Source organism: Zingiber officinale, chromosome 6B (assembly GCF_018446385.1).
Source record: "Zingiber officinale cultivar Zhangliang chromosome 6B, Zo_v1.1, whole genome shotgun sequence".
NCBI classification, from domain to species: Eukaryota; Viridiplantae; Streptophyta; class Magnoliopsida; order Zingiberales; family Zingiberaceae; genus Zingiber; species Zingiber officinale.
In genome coordinates, this window is record NC_055996.1 from 122,216,407 (window position 1) to 122,239,030 (window position 22,624).

The window sequence follows — 22,624 nt, forward strand, 5'->3', positions numbered from 1 at the left end:
GTGGATGCTCTAGCTCTACCATGAGCCTGTGCATATATATATATATATATATATTATCAAGATTCAACTTTGCTAAAAGTAAAAGAAAAAGCCAAAATTTTTTTTTTTCTCTGTATGATAAAAAATGTGGGAATTGGTAGCTTTTAAAAGATTCCTGTGTAGAATATTTTTCTAATCTGGAATGTGGAAGAACACTTATATGTTTATGTCTAACCTTGCTTGCAGAGCTTCGCTATTCTCTTGAGTTGAAACTTTTCATTTCGTTGTTACAATAATGTTTCTGTAAGACTATACCGGTAATCAACATTCTTAGTTATTAGAGAAAAAAAGATCAACCCCATCCCCATTGCTAGATGGACCCATCAGTTTATTTTGCCCATCTAGCTCTTGCTTGGCTCGTTTACCCTTCTACATGTATATTATGTATCAGGATGATGCGATGATTGAGATATGGAATGTTATTACATGAGATCTTAGGGTCAAAATTTAGCACGTCCGAGCATGTTTTCTCTCATGCTTTGATCATTTGCACTAATGATTAATAGTCATCTATGATTTACCTCCTCTGTGCTGACTTAGGACGAACTGATGAGGAAGTTAAAATGAGCGAATCATTTTTTTGTCATATGTATATTATGTTTGTCAAGTTCAGGATTGGCTAAAGGCATAAATCTATGTCTAGAACCCCTAAATTTATCGGGGCTTAATATTTTTAATATTTTAATTTTAATTTTGTTTAATATTTTTTTAAAAGAATGACCGTCTCAATTTTTAATATTGGTGTTGTTCATTTTTATTCAACTATTGATACAGATTAATTTATAATATTAAATTATTTCATAGATTTTTTGTAATTATTATTTTTAATTATATGTTATAAGACTTAATTAATTTTCTCTTTCAATATCTCTTAAAATTTTTAGCCATCGGTGATTATGTAACTTTCCTGTCCTTCTTCAATATTTTACGTCTTTTTTTTATTCTTTATCAGTGATTCCATACTTTTCTCTTCTCCCGCCAGTAATAATATGAGGATGTTTTTTTTTAATTTTCATGAAGTCTTTAATCACATTGTTGGTTTTGATTACGTTATTTTTAGTTTTTTTTGTCTCAGTTTTTCCGTCTTTTTTTTATTCTCTTGTATGCCTACTGTTGCTTTTTAATTTCAAAGCTTATTTTATACATGTCATACAAATTTAATTAATAATTTAACATTAAAAAAATCTAAAAAACTAAATTTTATACAAAAATCTATTTTAAAAAATTAATATTTTATTATTTTAAAAAAATAAAACACGTTATTACATGTCTCAAGGCAGAATAAAAATTGATGAGGGACAATTATTTTTTTTCAAAAAATATTAAAGGACTAAAAAAAACTTTTACGTAGGGCCTTGTGAAATCTAGAGAGATGGCCGATCAAATGTGTTCAACTAATCATTAAGAAAAAATAATTAGATTGGATAATGTTGAGTCTGAGATGACCGATTCAGTTTTATAAAAAATTTTCACGGGTCATTAAGATAAATTGAGAAGCGCTTGCAGCTCAGTATCTTTTAGTTGCGTGCTTCATTTGAAAATAAAATTTTTACAAATTCATCATAGTTGCTGCTTGAACCGTAAATACTTGGACGATAACCTAAATACCCTACTGTTACACCATAAGTCTGAAAGTTTATTCAACTCATCATTAGCACAGCTAGCCTGTTGTTCGACTTAATCAACTTATTCTCTCTTATCTCTCTTGACTTGCTTATGTCTTCCAGATTTGAAATTCGCTTAGGCCATTTGGCTTGCTTGGGTTACCTTCTAGTTGGCTCATCGAAGTAATGCATAAGGATTTTAAATCAATTGTTGAAATTTTAAGTCATATTTAGTATATTATTGAAAAGTTTAAAATTGTCCAAGTTCATAAATTTATATACTTTGTCGTGTTTCTTAGAAATTGTAGAAGAGCTTTTTAAAAGGTTATTTAGTTTTTAAAAAAAAAATTCAATTAGAGATTTTATTAGGATAAGTAAATTTTTTTTATTAGGATAAGAAGAGTTTGATATTTGTAAGAAAACCTTTTTAATGAGAATTTTTTCACTAGGTTGGGTTTAATTTCTTTTTGAGATATTTACTCTCCTCAGTTTATCAATTTAGCCTTTAGTTTTTGGATGATTTGTTGGTTTAATTTTACTTTTGAGTCATCTAACCTTAGGCATTATTCTTAGTCCAACAACCACTGGACTAACTAAGTAGCAAAACAAATAAAAGGATCAAAATTTGAATCTTAGATAAATATTTTAAAGGTTGATTTTTGAGTATACATAATATATGTTATGAATTTACTTGATAGATAAATTAAGGAGAACCTCGTCTATCTTCAAAATTAATAAGGTGGAACACAGGTATTTGAATTATTAAAAAATAAATAAAATATGGAACAACATGAACCTTCAATGCCAATAAAATATCTTAAATAATAATAATAATAATAACAATTTTAATTAGCCTAATTGATTATTTTTAGGATGACTGATCTAACCCTATAGAAGTTTTTTATCGATCATCAGGGTAAATCAGGAAGCGATTACAGTAGCCAGTTCAGAAATCTAGTATTCTTTAATTGCCCCCCCCCCCTAATTTAGAGAAAAAATTCTTGCAAATACGTCATAGCTGGAGATCGAATTGCGAGTTCCTGGGTGATAACCTGTGTAACGCCCGAAAATTCTGTAAAATAGCCTAACCGGGAATTAAACCCGAGACCTATAGGACTCTAAGTCTTATAGATAACTTTAGTAACCAAGTGAACCCAGCAGGGCCATGCTGAAAGAAAAGGGAATCAATTATATTTATGTTAGAGTTGGGCCGAATTACCCACTTAATATAAATAGGAAAATTATTAAGTGGGGAATTGTTTTTAACGCAACTCTTCTCTTCCTAAAACCCTCACACGCCGCCCCTCTTCCTCTTCTTCTCTCGGCGCACCAAGCCCCAAGGGCTAGGGTTCCGTCCCAAAGGCTCCAAGAACATCTTCCGGCAACATCAAGGGTACGAGGACGCTCCTCTCCGCGAGAAGATCGTCGAAGAGATCCCTTCTCCGGAAAACCTAGCGATCAGATCGTAAGGAAAACTAGCGCAGGATGTAAGAAACCCCTCACCTGCAGTATAAGTAGCTCTTCGTATATTTTATGCCTTAGTTTAGTTGCATACAGATTTTCAACACATAGGGTGTGAATTAGTGCACACCAAATGTTTGATAAAATATTTAGCTCAGTTAAATGCAACATAGGCATTTTTAATAGCTTAGATAAATGCAATAGGAGCATTTTATAGCATACTTAGCCTTGCTTCAGCTTATATGGGACTATGGTCCAATGGGTGAGCTCCCACAGTCGCCTCTAGGTTCAGATAACCTAGCTCTAGGTTCAGATAACCTAGAAATAACAAGATAAAATAATTCAGCTATAACCAGTATTTTATTTTCAGCAGTGGCACTGTACTGGACTAGATGTCCATTGGGTTGGGCTCCCACAGTCGTCCCTAGGTTTAGATAACCTAGTAAACCCTACTAGATTCAGAATTTACAACCCCGGGTTTAGTTAGGGATGCGCGCACAGCAAGTACAGTTACTGGGCCCATCAGCAGCATGATTATGTATTTTCATCTATTTATGATAAATAGCTTTCAAAACTTCACAAAATAGTTTATGTGAATACAGAGCAGCTTAGCATCAGTTAGCAGTAGTGTAGCTCAGCTTTTATTTCAGTTTAGTTCTTATGGATCCACATGATGGTTTTATGCTTAGCTATGATTGCTATGTATCATATGTGATTATGCCATGTTTTAGAATCCATGTTTAGCAATGTCAGCGTATTTTTCGAATAGCATGTTTTAAAAGCATAAATTGCATCGTATGCATGTTTTGTGAGGTAGATGGTTTCTTACTAAGCTTCCAAGCTTACAGATACTTCTTTTCCTTATACTGCAGATAAAGGTAAAGGAAGGATGGATTAGCGGAGGCTGGAGGACAATGCAAGGAAGATGTGTGTGGATGGAACTTGGAATAAAGATCTTGGAGAAACTAGAAAAAAATTAGAAACCTTTAGCATTTTCTTAAGTTATTACGTTTCCGCACTTCTAGTTATTTTAATATTTGGAACCATGCTTATGCCATGCCTGGAACACTAGTTAGCTTATTGATGAGTAGTAAATCATGCATAATGTTAGTGAAGACCTATTACAATGTTCTCTAGGCATTTTAGGTTTATTATAGTGAGTTGTGTATGATCGAGCTCTGAAATCAGAGTTCTGCAGCGAAATCAGAAACTCCAATCGATCGACCGATCGATTGGAGGGACCTCAATCGATCGGTTGATCGATTGAGAGCTGATTTCCGCGAACAGTAAGCTCTGGAATCGATCATTGGATCGATCGAAGAATTAGCCTCGCGAACAGAGAGCTTCTGAATCGATCACTGGATTGATTGGTATAGCTGGATCGATCAGCCGATCGATCCATAAATTCTTCCGTGCACAGTAGCACGCTGAATCGATCAGGGGATCGATCAGATGACTCCAATCGATCGGGGTGGGACGTTAGCAACTCCCGATTAGAGGCGTCGGTGTTGGATACGATGACACAGCAGCGATGACCACACGATAGCGTCGGGACACAGTGAAGGTATAGGTTAGAACGTGCAAGGGGGTGGCGTCGACCCTTCCTTCCGGCGAATGTGACACCAGGTGAGGTTGATGGCGGCAGAGATGACAGAGGGAGAGGGTTAATGATGACTAGGGAGGAAGGAAATTGGCGTATAAGGGCACAGTAACATTAGTTTTATACTTAGGTTAACTTAATTAAACCTTATGTTAATTAAATAAATCAACTCTCACTTAGTAGATAATCCAAATAGGCTTTCCTTAGGTCTAATTGATTTATCCCCTTAAACATATCATATGGACTTTGTTTATATCCCAAAAAATTTCTAAAAAAAATCTAATAATGTTATTTCTCGAATAACACTTATTATTTATTTATTATATCTTACAAGGAAAGCAATAAACATAATTTAGAAGTTCATATTGGAGTGTTGTTTGAATTTCGATCCCCAAGCCTCCTTTATAACTTCACTAGCTGAAGTGACTGTTTACTGAAGTGGCGGATCCCGAACACTCGTACCTAGTCCGGGCGCCCCTAGCTGATCGCCTCAATTTATTTTACAACGGTTAACTAATAAGTTGTTTATCCACTCTCAAGCGCTCGGACTGGTCTGGGCGCCTGGATGACTACTGACATGGACCCGAAAGTGATCTATAGTAACAAATCTACAACGAGGTGCTTGTTTGGCACCAAGGCGGTTTGGGCGCCCTGACCCTCTCCAAGCGCCCGGAGTCCAGGCGCCTAGACTTGGTCTAGGTGCTTGGACAAGGTCAACTCAGAGTTGACTTTATCCGGCTTTGACTCTGATTGTTTGGGTGATTCTCTAGCCATTCAGAGTTGAACTCACCCGAACCCAACTCCAGCCTTCTCTTCTCGAATACTCTTTCACTTTGGCTTCTCGTCCCTCGGAAGCATCGCACACATCCTTCTCGTCTGCTGATGTACTCTTCCCCAGTACCTCGTCCCTCAGATGCACAGAGCATGTTGACTTTCTTTCTATGACTTTCTTCTCGCTAGCTGCATCTTCCGCTCGATTTCTTGTGTTTCTAAGTTCCTTCACACTTAGACACAAGAATCAAATACAACAGGATCTAACTTAACCCGGTTGATAACATAAAAACTTACCTAGGGTACTTACAATTTCTCCTTTTTCGATTTACATCAACACTAAGTTAAGTTAGGGCTAAATACATATAGAATTTATTTAAAAAAAAATGTCATGAATAATGTAATTAAGTATGACTAAAATATTACAAATAAGTCCTAAATAACCCTCCAATTTCTCTCCCTTGATCACATATTGTTTGAAGGAATGTATAATGAATTAAAATGCAAGTAATTTGAAGACATAATTTATCAAAGAAAATCTAAAACATAAAAAATCCATGGTACCTTCAGTAGAATGTTCTTCGTCAGATACTGTCTTTCTAATCCTAGCCAAAGCCTTCTTTTTAAAGTGTTCTCGTCTTTCTAGTAAAATACTTAGATACTTGTAAATATTACTTTGTATTATCAGTTTCATATTTTTCAATTTATCTTGAGAAAACTTATTTCCATCCATTAACATAGCTTGTTTATATCATCAAGCCATTAAAAAGAAATTAAATGACTATCAATGATTTTAGGATTTCTCGAGAGTAGACTTTTCTAAGTCATTAAGATTTACACGCTTGATCAACATTAAAAAAATATTTGTATTCTTATAAGAGTAGCTGCTTAAATAAAAAGACATTTCTATTTCTGAACATTCCGTATACTCTTCAGATGGATGCATGATTAGAGTTGAATACAGAAACTTTATTGAAATTTGTTGATTTAGGATTATACAAAAGGCTAATTAGGTTATATTGAGTCAGAATTATTAATAATCTTGTGAAAGATCGATTTATGTAGAGGTACCTAGAACATACATCTTATGGCAGCAGAGTTCGCGGGAGGTGAGTAATCGCTTCCTCGGTGGGGATGGCGAGCAGTGACAGCAAGGTAGAGGGGCTTAGAGTTAGAGGAGCGAAGCACGCCACGACGAGGAGCGCCATCAGGAAGAAGCAAAGGTAGATCAGTTTGACTATGAGAGGAGTCTTGTCAGCGCCGGGGTCAAGAAGCTGAAGAACGTGAGAGGAGTCACAGTGAAGGGTCAAATGCCTCACCATCAAGTTGCGGGAGTCGAACACCTCACTGTTGAGTTGCTGGAGAAGCGTCAGGGGCGATGGAGGTGAGTCTTTGACGAAGGAGGCGAGTCTGAAGGAAGGGTCTTTTTTGGCGCCTGAGACTTTGTGAAATATTTAGGTTAAAGGAAATTAATATTTTAACCAAAATATATATTGTCTTGAAACCCAAAAAAGTAAAAAAAAAAAAAGATAACAGTCTGAAAAATCATTGTCGTAATCCTTGTAACAATAGTTAAATATAATGGTTTTTAAAATCCGTTGTCGTAACCCCTCTAAACAACGCTAAAAGACAACGATTTTTCAAAAATCGTTGTCTTTGTTAGAAAAAAAAAATACAAAAAGACAACGCTTATTGTTAAAGTCATTGTTAAATGCTCTAAAATAAAGATTTTCTTTTAAAAGAGTTATCTTTTTACTATTATTGATGGTAGATTTTCTTGTAGTGTATAGAAGTTTTAATTTGCAAGAACATACATTAGTCTTGATTGATGGTGTATATTCACTTTATTACACAAATTATAATTGCTTGTGAAGTTGAAGGACTTGATGATAACTATCAAGCCCCACAGCTATATTGAGAATAGACTTAGTTAGAGTTGGGATTAACTATAATAAGACAGACTAATTGATCTTTATTGATCCAAACGACATAACTTTGATTGTCTATACTTGAGGTGGAGGAGAAGTAGTGCTGGATTACTTAACTTTTTTTTTAAAAAAAATTTATGTTTTTTTTTAATTCAGGCGTGTAATTTTTTTGAATTGATTAATTCTGAAGATTATCCGTATAAGCTCATGAAAAATTTTTATTGATCATTAGAATCAAATTAAGAAGTGTGAATTACTTATCATTTTGGAGCCAACTTTGTATGATATCGATTATTTTTTTATTAGAGGAAATTAATTTTGTAATGCGTTATCAAGTTAATTATGAAAGCACCTTATTGTTGCACTGTAACTCTAGTGCTCTGTTTACCTCGGATGAAGGAAATAAAAATTATCAAAAAAATTTATCATGAAAATTTTCCTTTATTTACTTAAAAAAATGATGAATTATATTTCTTTCTCTTATTTATAAAAAAAACTTAAGAGTTATTTTTTTATTTATATAATGAACACACAGATTTATAAATTTGGTGAATAATTTTTTCATTATTTTTGCTACTGTCCAAATTAAGCAATTTCCTCTAACAACATTTCAACCTACGCAATTATTGTTCATGTCATAATTTTTGCTTCCTACCGACGGCTCCAAGCCTCCAACTGGTGGCCCCGTGAGGGCGCCGGATGTGTCAGTGTGGCCCAACGAATGACCTTGGAGGTCGCTCGTGGTCGGAGGTGCTCGGAGGTCGGCGACCCCTGCTTCCGTCCAAATCGTGCGGAAAGCAATTCTCTAACAACGTTTCAACCTACACAACTATTTTTGTTCATGCCATCATTTTTGCTTCCTACTGGCGGCTCCTGCCGATGGCCCCGCGAGGGCGCTGCGTGCGTTACTACGAGTCTACGACCCAACAGAGTGACCTTGGAGGTCGCTTGCGGTTGGAAGTGCTCGCAAGGCTGGTAGCCCCCCAAGGGCGAGCAACCTTCAAGGTTGCTCGCGGGTCTGCAACCCCCCGAGGGTGAAAGACCTCTGGCGGCACCGCGAGGGCGAACGACCTCGAGGGTCGCTCGTGGGGCCGGCGGTCCTCGCGTGGACGAGAGCTCGCGGGGCTGGCAGTCCTCGTGTGGGCAAGCACTCACGAGGCCGGCGGTCCTCGCGTGGCAGAGCGCTCGCGGGGCCAGCGACCCTAGCATGGGCAAGCGCTCGCGGGGCCGATAGCCCTCCGAGGGCGAACCACCTCGTGCTTGGAGGCTGTTCTCGAAGCCGTCGGCCCCGCGAGGGTGAGAGTGAGCAACCTCCGACCGAGAGGCATTCTGCTGGAGGTCGAGTGGCGGTAGAAGATGACATGCAAGGAGGCGTTCCTTCGCCAGCACGTTGCGAAGTTACACAACATGCTCCGTAGCCAGCAGTTGGCCAACTACGAGCTCGAGACCTCGGAGGTTGCTCACGATCGGAGGTAAGCCCCATGATTCTCTGCTTCTTCCTTCGTGTAGCTTTTCTTTTCTCTCTCCCTCCTATTCTTTCTCTGCTCTTCTCTTTCACCATTCTTTATGAAATTTTGTCCGCCGTCAATTTCTTGCCCTTCCCTTTCCATAAACATAGCCTAAGGGCGATTACTCACAATCTAATGCTGGATTACTGAAGTTGATGAATGTTCAAGAATCCAACTAATCAAATCAGGAAGACACGACGCTAGATTCCAGATGCGTCCCTGTTCTCATTGTCTTGTGGCCCTAAGCAGTTTTGCTTGACCACGCCTGGACTGCCGGTGCAGTTCTGTTCTCGACCGCAACGCACACTTTGCTTCCTCGTCACGCCATCGCTCGGACAACTCGCAAACCAAATTGCCTTTTGCCTACTGGATAGGCATGGGACGGGTCCAACTATAAGACCAGCTGTTCGGGATGCAATTCACAAACCAAATGGCTTCGTTATTATTGTCCTTCTCTCCCTGCAATTCCAACTCCCTCGATCGGAGGCCTTCGCTCTCACAATCTCCCACTATCTCATCAGCATACAAGCCCTCCTCCGTCCGCCGCCGCCGCGGGTGTTCACGGAGGAGTCCGCCGCGCCTCCTCGTGGCCAACCCCTCCTCTCCTGTCGCCCCGAGCCCTGCCGTGGATGACAACCACGACGCGGAGGAGGCCTCATCGTCCACTCGATCGGAGCCTGCGTTCTCCTGGAGGGATCATTGGTACCCTGTCTCCCTCATCGAGGACCTCGATCCGCGCGTCCCCACCCCCTTCCAGCTCCTCAACCGCGATCTCGTTATCTGGAAAGATCCCAACTCCGGCAGCTGGGTCGCCTTAGATGACCGCTGCCCTCACCGTCTCGCGCCTCTATCGGTATTGATCTCCGCTTTCCGCAAAAATTTTCGCGTCGGTGAGTTTGATTGATGGTGTTTCGTGTATCCGGGCAGGAGGGAAGGATCGACGAGAGCGGTTGCTTGCAGTGCTCGTATCATGGATGGTCCTTCGATGGGAGCGGCGCGTGTTCCCGGATCCCGCAGGCAGCGAGCGAAGGGCCTGAAGCGCGGGCAGTTCGATCGCCCAGAGCTTGCGCAATCAAATTTCCTACCCTGGTCTCGCAGGGTTTACTGTTTGTCTGGCCCGATGAGAAAGGTTGGGAGAAGGCCACTGCTACGCAACCTCCCATGTATGTTTGCCTACAAAATAGATTCGATTATCACGTTCCTGAATTACAGTATGTAAGTTGTTTTTACTTTGGCTTAGGTTACCAGCAGAATTTGATGATCCCAATTTCTCCACCGTGACTATCCAGCGTGACCTGTTCTATGGCTACGATACACTCATGGAAAATGTCTCGGATCCGTGTCACATAGAATTTGCACATCACAAGGTAGTATCGTACGTTGCATTGATATTGAAATTTTAATCGATTTTATATCTGGTTTCCCTTTGTTGGTAGTGAAATTACTCCTCTGCCATTTAAATTCTCCTATCCTGTTGTATATGTTTTAGCTACTTTTACTACCACCAGATTGTTTTCTGGATTGCCAAAAGCATTGTGTGCTGATGCTGGTACTCTAGAACCTCCCAGCGATTGAGCAAAATCACTAGGCATCTGTAGTCAGTGTATTGTGCAAGAAAGCGCACACTTCCCAACTGTGGTGAGTAGGATTTGCTATTTTAGGAAGATATTTAAGTCAAAACAAAAGGGAAAAAAGACATAAAAATTCTAGATAGGAAATATTTCTATATTCATGGTTAACCAAAGATATAGTATTTATCTGATATAATTTGTTGATAGTTATATGGAATTTTTATATATCAAGGTTTTCACCATGTATATAAGGGGATTACCCAAACTTACTTTTTAAAGTGTTAGTTGCTAAATAAATCATGAACTTCACACATTTTAATATTTTTTTTCGAAATTAATAAATCTATCATGAAATTTCTAAATTTGTTCTAATCTATCACAAAAATAAATTGTTGTCAAATTATCATCAAGTGATGAGATGATACTATGCCTAGCTAGCACCAACTCAAGTGCAACATCATATCCTATTAAATTCAATCAACTAAAAATAAAAAAAAAATCCTAAAAATACCTAAAATCATTCTAACTCCACCCTAAACCATCCGCTCAACCTGTGTCATCATCACCGATGGGTCCATAGCCATTTATTGACCACTACTTCTTTTCTTGTCACTCCCACTTAGAGAACTTAGAGTAATGGCTTGGTGATAGCAACATGGCTATATTAGTCAATGATATAAAAAAAATTGTTTCATGTGTTGTGTGGTTGTAATAGTGTCGATGGCCCAGGAAATGGTTTTCATGGGTGATTGAGGGGATGCAAACAAGGTGGAGTCGAGAGTAAGTGCAAATGAATTATTGATTATTTTTTAATTTATTCAATATAATGACATGTGATGTGACATTTGAGTTAGTAGACTTATTCATTAGGTGTGATGCCACATCATCATTTAACTATAATTGGCTGAAATTTAACACCATGATATATTTGGTATGATTCTAAAAAATTCACTATAAATTTGTTAAATTTGAAAGGTCCTAATAGATTTATTAAAAGTGTAAAATTCATGATATGATTAGCAATTTACCCTTTTCTAAATAGAAATATAATTGATGTAATGTTGCAAGTTCCTTAATAAGCCAAGGAATCAACTCTATCGGAGGTGAACAAATCTCCTTATATTTATATATTTATTTTGTGCATCAATATTTTCATGTCCCACTTTTTGATACTCATTTGCCCTTCTTTTTTTTCCTTTACTCCATTTGTTCCACCTGGCACAATCTTACATCCATCTTTGTTTTCACTTGATTATCTATTGATTCCTTCCCTTGGTACCTTAGGGAGTATCTTTTTTACTGTATGACCCTGAAGGCTATGAATGTTGAAGAAGGTAGCGGTAAATTGTTTCGTCTTTGTTGGTGCTCATGCATTGGAAGGTCTGCTTCCTTCCTTTCTTCAATGCACATGTTCCCAACACGTTTGTGGAATAGCCTTTTTTTGCAAACTTGTTTATAAAACACTCTTCATGCTAGCTTCATGCTGTCCTTAAAGCTGGCTTGTGGCTGACTTGTTGCTGCTATTAACAGTCAAGGAAGGTTCATAAAACACTCCCTTGAAACTGAGATGCGAGGGGAAGGGAATCCATAAATTGACCTTCCTGGCCTTTGGGGCTAAGCAATTAATATGAAAAATGCTTCCCAAGGTACAAATGATGGAATCAATAGATAAGCCTTCCTTGCCTTAGGCAAGGCAGGCTCTTTAGTTTGGCATACAGTTACTACTAGCAATTTTCTTGGCTACAACTGGAGAAGGAATCCGAGAACACATTTTCAACAATTTCATGAGTGGCTCCTCAAGGAAACCACTACCTCTATCAACCTGGGAGGGATTTCAAAACCATCTATAATCATAATTCACTCTAGTTCTGCCATTCAGTTTGCATTTACTTATTATCAGCATGCTTCATAAAGTTATAGATGTTGGACGTTACCTCATTGCAGCAGGCACTATCCTTCTTTATGTCTTCATGATTTTTGGCCTCTGCCATAGTGTGAACCTCCAATTGATGAAATTATTTCAATGCCAGCAATACTGTTAGTCAATGTTTAGCTTCCTAATCTAGTGTCATTAACAGGTCACTGGGAGAAGGGATAGAGCTAGACCATTGCCATTTCAGTTGGAATCTAGTGGTCCTTGGGGCTATGCTGGTTCAGATAACGGGAACCCACGCATCACTGCTAAGTTTGTTGCTCCTTGCTATGCTATGAACAAGTGAGTGGTAGGGAAGTTTAGTTTCCTGAATTTTTTAGTTCCATTTCTAAATTTGGCTAGACATTGGATCTCTTTTTCTGTTAGACCTGTGAATGAGCATAGATGGCGGTGTCTTATTGACTTTGTCTATTCTACATATCATGCCTAATGTTCTACATATTCAGCCCATGTTCTTAGTTATTATTTCCTATGAAGAGCACTCTTATCTAAAAGCTAGTACCAAGTAAGGGAATTTCATCTCCCCAAAAGAAATTTAGTGGGTTTCTAGTTTCTCTTTTAAGTTAGTTCATGCTTAAGTATAACAAGTATAATAATGAGCACAAATAGGTTTTGTGATTCAACACTAATAGAATGTCCAAGGTTGATCTATGTGCAGGTGATTGATATTTAAAAGTATCGTGAGGTGAATATAAGAACAATATAAGAATGATGCAATGTTCCAAACACAAATCATCAGTCATAAGCACAAGCATTATTAGCTTTTGAGATAGAACTGGATACTCAACTGGTTCCTTGTCCACCATTCCTCCAAATTGATCACCATGCCTCAATCAACGTGCTAATGCTTGCAACTTGGACATTCTTGTACAGAATTTCCTTGACAGTTTTCCTAAGAGAGATTTTCCAGGATGTCAACGTTCTATAGTTTTTCAGTGTGCAGGAGATATCTCCCAGGATTCAATCTCTACCATTTTGTACAAGTCTGGCACAAATCTCCTTCTTGAAGTCATTTAACCTCTTCATGTTCCAAGCTAGAACAAGAGCTGGCAAGTTTTCTAACTGAAGCTTGGACCACTTAAATCCAGTGTACCATAAGTCCTTTCAAGATGACGGTTCAATGCAAGAATAGAAGGCTTTCATAGCTTCTAAGTTTGATGTGCCTCATTGATGGAATTGAGGATGGCTGTTTAGATCCAAAGATAAGTACGTAGTCATGAGAAACATCAATACAAGGATTAAATTTTAAAACACGTTTGTGTGCTTTTTCAGGGTAGTCTAAAGGGTTAAAATAAAATAACATTGCTGGAAAGGTTTTTCCTTGGAGAGAACATAGGAAAGAAAGCTTTACAAAATGGTGTTTACTAGGAGAGAAAGTGAGGAAGGATAGAAAGTTAGGACGATGAAGATACCCTTATTTCCCAAAACTAGAAATAAAGTAACTTATTCCATTCTACCCTTATCCTCCCTCAAATCCCACTTCCTTTGAGAGTTCACCGTCTTCCCACCCAAGGACAGATGTAAGCTGCTCATGCCAGCTACGTGTTTCTTGAAGTCCTATTTCAACATGCATGTGCAACATTAATCCCAACTCCAGCATACATGTTATGTCGTAGCCCGATATTCATGTAGGCAAGTTAGGTCTGTCGATACCTAAGCCGTAGTCTCAATGGAGGGACTGTTATTACTAAAGCACCTAGACGCTTAGGCCTGAAACCTTGGGCCAAAACCAAGCAAACATTATGAAGTGGTTTAATACAAAAAGAATAATATTTGTGATCTACGTACTTGTCCATTGATTAATTTGGAAAATTACCTATTCTTTATGTTATCATATTTCTCATATGGTTTCATGCAGTATGTTTTGCCTTTCTTATTGCTAACTTTTTGAGGTGTCAACTCTCCATACTCAGTTATAGCTTGTTCACTGCTTTCATTATCCGTGACTTTATCCATTTGTGTATCTTTTTGCCATGCTCTAGCTAGAGGTTTTCACCATGCTTAATCCCATGCATTTATTTGAAGGATAGAGATCAAAACAAAATTGCCTGTTCTTGGCGACCAGAACTGGGTAATCTGGATCTGTTCATTTAACATACCTATGGCCCCAGGGAAAACTCGCTCCATTGTTTGTAGTGCTCGAAACTTTTTTCAGTTCACAATGCCAGGCCCTTCATGGTGGCAGGTATTCCAATAAGCTCAGAAATTTTTTAGTGTTTACATTTTGTTTTCAGTCATTAGCTAAGGAATTTCATATACGTCTGAAATTCTCTAGCTTCTGTTTCTTGTACTAATGATGCTAAAATTTAGTGCTCCAGTTGTCATGTGATACCCCTTCTATTTGATTCTGGAACCTAGTAAATTGGTTGTATGCATCTTCATCCGCTATTGAACGAGTACAGAAAAAAATGTCTTGTTTATTGCGAGCCTGTTTTTTATTTGAATTAGTGCTGTGTTTTGGAATTTCCATAACTGTCGAATCATTGTTTACAAGTCATTGTGGCATGTGTCAGTCAATAACTTCAATAAACAGTTTTCCATTGTAGCTGTCTGCTGGTTGAAGTTCTGTACAATCATGTGGTGCCTGCATGTTGGTAGCTTCCTCATGTTTTCTGTTGCTAAAAAGTAACTTTGATGCTTGCTGCAGCTGGTTCCCCGCTGGTATGAGCACTGGACTTCAAACAAGGTGTATGATGGTGATATGATTGTACTTCAAGGACAAGAAAAGATTTTTCTTTCTGAAATGTCAGCATCCTCTATAGATGTCAATCAGCAATATACGAAGATTACATTCACACCTACACAGGCTGATCGTTTGGTTCTAGCATTCAGGAATTGGTTGAGGAGACATGGAAATGGTCAGCCTGATTGGTTTGGCCACGCTAACCAACATGCATTACCTTCAACTGTCCTGTCCAAACATGAGGTGAGATATCCATTTCTTTCCAGATACTTTACTGAAGATGCACTTTTCTCTAACAATCGAAGTATTTAATTACGTTTTGTTGGTCTAAAGTAACTTTTAGTTCTCTTATAAACAAAATCATGATGTCCTAACATGCTAGGGTATATAAACTTTTTGTTTACTGAGAAGATTCTTTAGGATCATTTAAAGGTTGTACTGGCTTTGCTTGTGGAAAATAATCAAGTTAAATTGACAATGAACATAATATGGATAGTACAACTAATTCGGTTACATGATAGTCAGAAGACAACTCTTTGATCCATTCCAAAACCCTCAAATTACTTTAGAGTTTTCTTATATTGTTGTAACCAGAATGCCTCGACTTGGTCTAACCCCCAACCATAAGACTTGTGTTTTCTTGGGTAGATCCACTTTCATTTTCTTTTTGGAATTTTGTTTCTTGGCTTAAATTTGTAGCTGTCTATTGTCCAAGAGAATCCAACATGAACCAATTGTATGTGTGAATTTATACATAAAGAGTAGAAAATTTAAGCCAAAAAACCGTTACAGAATTAACAAAACAAGATGAATTGTGTCAAAGTTGATTGGTGTACCATTTTTTTCTTACAATTCGAGATGTTCTTAAAGAGACTAGTTTTATTTTTATATATTCGGCCACCATACTTGTCCATGTGCTTCATCCCAACTTCAACACCCCTCAACCTCATCATAACTTGGAGGTATAAATTGTTTTCTATGACAAGTATGATTCAAATCCGCTTTGATGCTATGTTAAAATTCATTGGCTCACCATTTTTTTTAAAGTATTGAGTTGTTAGAAAATAGACGAATTTTATTTTTATATATTGAACCACTGCACTTGTGTATGTTGAATTATTTTTCCATATGGGACTAATGGGCATATAACATCCCAACTTCAAAAAAATTCTAACCTAACTTAAAAGCATAATTGTTTCTACTATTAGGTGGTTTGTGTCTGGGTTTCCTATTTTAAAACCCTAAGAAGTAATTGGTATCTCCTTTTTTTCACCTTTAGAGGTGAGCTTGGATCTTTATTAAGCTTAAATTGACTTGCCAATGGAATAAAAACTGCCTTTGCACTTTTCAAGTTAAACCCTTCCAACATTTGTTCGATATGTTTCATGAGATAACAACTTTATACTGTTGTTAACCCTAGTGAGCTCCATACTAGTAATTAGGTAGGCCTAAGTCTTTCATATCAAATAATGTGTATAGTTACTCTTCAACTAACAAATCATAGTGATGTCTTGTCCAACAATTAACATATCATCCACATAAAAAGGTAAAATGGTAAAGTTACCTCTAGGAAAAGCTCTTAAAACTAGATACAAGATTCAGAATATATTTTTTTGTATCCTTAGCTAGGAACACAAGAATCCAGCTTCCCGTAGCACTGTCTGGAAGCTTGTTTTAATCATACATAATAATTTTCAATCTGCAAACCAAATGATCTTGCATTACAACATAAATCCCTTACTAGGTCACCATGCAAGAATGCAATCTCCACGTCAAGCTACTGGAGTTTAACATCCAAACTAGCCACCAGACTAAGTACCACACCGATGTAATTCGTCTTCACAATTCAAAAGTTTATCTCATCAAAGTCAATCAGAGGTTTCCTTCCTTTTGCCAACTCAACAAGATTGTAAGTGTCAATTCCTTCTAAAGGATTCATCTCCTCTTGCATGACTGATCTCATTGTGAATGAACCTATACCCATTGGAAGCTCTTTGGTTCTCTCATTAGTATGAGATGTATTCCCTACACTTGCTGAATAAATGTCTCTTTAACCGACCGTCTCAATACAAATTTAACTAGTGGTGGGGATTGTCCCTTCTGTTTTCAACCCTCTTCTAGCTCAACTGGTTGTGTGCCACACTATCCATGATCAACTACTAGTGTATCAAACTTTGATCGTCTATTGATCAACTATAACACATACAATAACTAGTGTAAGTCTATAATACCTCCCTGGGAAAGCTTTATGTTCTCTGTGATCTTTAGTATCTTCTTTAGTCTCATGCTCATAGATGACTTCATATTTACTTCTCATAATTTTCTTCTTTCGATCTCAAGCTTATAGTCAGACACTTCATTTCCATATTCTATGACTATACAAGGAATTGAATTTATATCAATTTTATGTTTGTTTCTTTGGCACATGTATGAAAGGGCTGAAGCACCTTAATGGACCAAAACAATCCCATGTTGGTCATCCAAAACCTCATATGTCTTCATAGGAGTGTAGCGAGTTCAAATCTAGTTTTAGTTTATGATTTGAATTGTTTTGGGTCATCAAGGGTTTTGACTCAACATTTCGATGGAGGCATCATGAGTATTGATAAAAAAAGAATGAAAGTGAGAAAAGGTACATCATGTGCCTTTTAGGAATTTTTAGAGTAGAGGACAAGATTTGGGAAAAAACAAAACTTGATTGTGTGATACTAAAATCTTGTCAATTATAATGTGGAATTCAACTCATTACACTAGTAAACATAGACAACACAAGTATCAATGCACTCACACAACACATAATTATCATTGTGGAACTAGATCCTCTATAACAACACATGCTCAAATAAATATCAATGTGGAACTAAACTTATTGCACTAAAAATCCTAGTAACCTAACATCTCTAACAGACTCAACATTAATATGGGATTAAATGACTACATTAATAAACCTATTAACTTCGGTGATATGCATGCTTTCTTGAGCTATCAAATGAAAACTTTTTCATTTGATAAATGTTGTGTGAATCGTTTCTTCCAATTCTGCTCCATGCTGTGCCACAACTTTCAGTCATAAAGTTAATGATCTTGTCTTCCTTGCAGATGCTTGACAGATTCGAGCAACATACCCTCAAATGCTCATCCTGCAAAGGTGCCTATGAGGCTTTTCAGGTTTGGCAGAAATTATTTTTAGCGTCGACAGTCATTTTTTGTGCAGTTGCTGGAATTCCTTCAGAAATTTCATTTCGTCTCCTTCTCGCCGGGGCTGCCATTGCCAGTGCTGCCCTGGCTTATGCTCTCAATCAACTCCAGAAGAACTTTGTATTTGTCGATTACGTGCATTCTAAGATTGATTGATCCGTATCATGTTGGTCCACGAATAGTGATGGTGTAGAGCAAGAACCAGGTATATGAAGTTATATGAACCATTGTTGTGGCTAGTAAGATGATGCTGTAAATGTCTGAGTTCTATGTTGTGGCTAGCAGGAACACGGTTTATTAGAAACGTTGTTCAAAACAAATACAAATACATTAGTAGAAAAGGATTTTCCTCAGAATTTGCGTTCAAACACTCATGCATTACCATACTGACTGGTTAATTAATTGAACTCAATGGCGGGCTTCTTTATTTCCATCAAGTTATAACGTGGCTTTAAAATGTGACCAACGTGCATTCGCAGTTGAGAAAGAATTGATTTTAAGAAAGGCGGCACCAAATAAATTGATGCTAGGAAAGAATGACATCATAACTCAGCTCACCTTCTCTTTATGTTTATTCCAATGGAAAGAAACTGAAGATGGATAAGGGAAAAAGAAGGATTTTTAACAACTCTTCATGATGCAATAAGTGGAGAAGATTCTATGAAAAGTAGTCAAGCAAATGCGTGATGAAATTAGTTGCTCTTAATTCTCAATTTGACAGCTTGAATCTATTTATTCAAACTTATTTTTGAACATCTTCTTAGGCTAAAAACAGAAATTCACCTTACATTATTTTCCTTGTTTCATTAATCAAATTTATTCATTCATTCCTGAGACAATAAGTGGATAAACCACATTTATACACTGTACACTAAATTTATCATCTTGCGTTCTTGTTTATCTCAACCTCAAAGTCACAGCTTGACAATTGTTAAAAAGAATAAACCAAACTACTCTCAATTAGTCAGTAAATAATAAACAATCAGTAATGTAATTAAACATCCATAATTAAAATAAAATGTGATATCATTCATCTCAAGTAATTAATATCATTAGTTATACGATAAGATACAGATAAATAAATCATGAGGAACATTTTATCACTAGATCCTGGGAGAACTAAACATCCATAATAGACAGTAGCGTTGTTGTTGAATCATTGGTTAGGCTTAGGGGCGCTCTCTTACCTTGCAAAATCTTTTTTTTTTTTTTGACCTTCCAAAAAATCTTTTTCTTTTAAATAGTTACGTATATTTTCTGTCAGATCTTGTGACTATTTCAGTCCTCTATCTATTAATGGATAACTAAGTTAATACATGTATTTAGTTAATTATCTAGCTTCTCAACAAGTACTTGAGTCGACTAATCTATTATAACTCGTAAACTCTCTGATGGCTCCAATCGACGAGCTTCTTTAATTTTTCTATTATATCATTAGTCAATGAAATTGACAATTAGTCAATTGATATTGCCTTAATCAATTACCTAATTAATTGACTTGCAAACAGAAAAAAATATATATTATGTTCGTTGATAAACTAACCTAAATCAATTGCATAATTGACTCAATCATTAGTCGATTTAAATCTAATATTTTTCAACTCCGACCAACTCTAAGGAGTTTGTATCTTTTCGAGAGACCTTAACTTCAATACTTCCTCATCTACCTAATATACCTAATATGGATCAATCTTGTCCTATTAAGATTTTCCCTAAGAGGCTTATGCCGAGAGTTTATCATATGCTAAATATTAATCAATTTTGAGTTACTAGAACTTTCACTTACCTGCTTTAGATCCAAGTTGACCCAGCAAAATTTTCAATTGCATACCTACTGAGGCTTTCACTTGTCTAGCCGACTTCCATTTGCTTAGTTATATGTCAATTTTGACCTACTAAAATTTTTATTTGTTTAATCTTAGGTCAGCATTGACCAATTATGAATTCAATCAATATTAATAGATGATGTCACCTGGGTAAACCAGCCCTGACCGAGAGCCTCTCCAGACCTACTTCAAGCCAAAGAAGCCCAAGTGGCTTTGGGCCGAACGACCATGTCATGGCCCTGCTATAAAGGAGTCGAGTTGAGGTAGCTCCTCTGGGGTTCACTTCTCACCACCTTTGATACGGAATCAGTATCCACTAGTGGTCTCCTAGAGAAAGTGACATTGGACTGACTATCAGACAAAACTGACAGTAGAGACCAATGACTATCGTCGTATGCGAGAATACTTGCTTGTGTGGTTAGTCAAGGGAAGGCGCCTCAAGAGTGTAGTTGTCCACGTGGCTCATCTCAAGCTAGCGTGGCAACCGATGTGGATCATATTCAACCGAGGCTTTAAAAACTTTCACACGGATATGTGAAACTATATGATTTTCTTGACACTAGCAAAAGCTACATTTTTTTTATCTTCCTCTTTCGAGCTCCTCACGCTCCTCTTTGTCCCCTTCACTGACTGGACTGATGGAGGGGCAACGCCGACGATGTCGGCCCTCCAACTGGCGCTCATTGATCTCCATGTCTCATCTCTCGAAGGTTACCTTGGTCGCCATCAACTAAAGAGGAGGAAAGAAGGAAGGGGCCTGAGTGGGTGAAAAGAGACACTATTAAATTGGTACCGTCTATGGGAAGAGGTACAACAAATTACATTAGAAAATATAGAAAATAATACAGTCAATTTTCATCTTAGGAGATCCATGGCCGAGACAGGTCTTCCCAGACAAAGCATCAAGGAGATATATGCGGTTCATGAAGGTGAGCCTTCCTTTATGGTAGGTAGATATGGAAGTTAAAGCTATCAGGTTGTTCCCTTTTTGTGGAAGATGGGTCATCCATATCCCTAAAGATCTCTCGCTTGCACAGCAAAAGTCCTTAATCGGATGCTTGGTTGAGAATCAGTACTTCTTCGCTTGGTCTCCAGCGGATTTGGTAGGAGTTCATCCTGAGGTCATGAAACATTATTTGCATATTCAAGCGGAGGCTTGGCCGGTCAAGCAAAAGAGACATCATTTTGCCCAAAGCAAAATGAAGTGATAAGGGGGGAGGTCAAGAAATTAATAGGTGTTAGACATATACAAGAAGTGAGATTCCCGACCTGACTATCAAATGTGTGTTGGTACCCAAGCCCTTAGGAAAGTAGCGCATGTGTGTCAATTTTTGGGACTTAAATAAGGCATGATCCAAGGCATATTGATCAGTTGGTGGACTCCATCGACGAACATCAATTCATTTCTATGATGGTTATCAAGGATATCAACAAATTCCTTTAGCTAAGGTAGATCAAAACAAAGTCAGTTTCATCACAAAAGATGACACTGTATGTTATGTTATCATGTCATTCGGGTTAAAGAATGCTGAAGACACATATCAAAGACTCATGGATAAAATATTTGTGGAGCGACTTGGAAGAAATATTGAAGTATACGTGGATAACATCTTCGTCAAATCCTTGATGTCAGATAACCTAATTCTTGACCTGGAAGAAACTTCCATAACTTTACAAAAGTATCAAATGAAGTTCAATCCAAAAAAATATACGTTTGGGGTAAAGAGGAGTCAGTTACTTGGCTACCTAGTGACCGACTTAGGATTGGAGACCAACTTCAAGAAAGATTGGAAGCAGCTAACAAATGTAGTCTCCCCCCTCCCTCGAAACTTACAGGAGGTACAAATGTTAGTTGGATGAATTATAGTACTATTTCGTTTCATATCTCGGTAGACAAGAGTCTCCCTTTCTTCAAAATCCTTCGAAGAGCTACTCAATTCCAGTAGGATGAAAAATATGAAAAGTTTTCCTGGAGCTAAAAGATTACTTATTTAAATTACCTATTCTAACCAACCCCTAACCGGGTGAAGAATTACAAATATTCTTGGCATTTTTAGACATATAGTCATTAGTGTTGTATTAATCCGACAAGAAGATAGCAAGCAACATCATGTATATTATCTAAGCCATCTATTCAAAAGGTAGGAGATTCGTTATACGGTTTGGAAAAGCATAGTACTCAATAATACTCCCCTAAGATAGATTCTGGCTCATCTCGAAGCTACTGAGCGACATATTAAATGGGTCATTACTCATCGAATATAACATTGAATACTAGTCACATCCGTCAGTCAAAGCACAGGACCTTAAGAATTTTATAGTAGAATCAGTACAGGATGAGAAGCACGAGTAGTGGATAACATATGTTGATGGCTCTTCAAACCATGAAGGCAGTGGAGTAGGAGTAGTTCTGATCTCACCCTAGAGATAAGAAATTAAGTTGGTCATCAAGATCAATTTCCAGGTCTCAAATAATATAGCTAAATATGAAACATTGCTCAC

At 37.5% G+C, this 22,624-nt stretch overlaps 1 protein-coding gene across 1 annotated transcript; it reads left to right on the top strand.

Annotated features, from left to right (window-relative positions):
• The first annotated feature begins 8,303 nt into the window (after positions 1–8,303).
• LOC121989308 (pheophorbide a oxygenase, chloroplastic-like) lies at positions 8,304–18,664 on the top strand. Its single transcript, XM_042543262.1, has 8 exons — positions 8,304–8,875; positions 9,064–9,764; positions 9,839–10,074; positions 10,152–10,278; positions 12,561–12,697; positions 14,441–14,600; positions 15,063–15,341; positions 18,198–18,664. Exons 2-8 carry the CDS (start codon positions 9,324–9,326, stop codon positions 18,450–18,452), a joined length of 1,635 nt encoding a protein of 544 aa, XP_042399196.1. The 5' UTR covers positions 8,304–8,875; positions 9,064–9,323; the 3' UTR covers positions 18,453–18,664.
• The last annotated feature ends 3,960 nt before the right edge of the window (positions 18,665–22,624 follow it).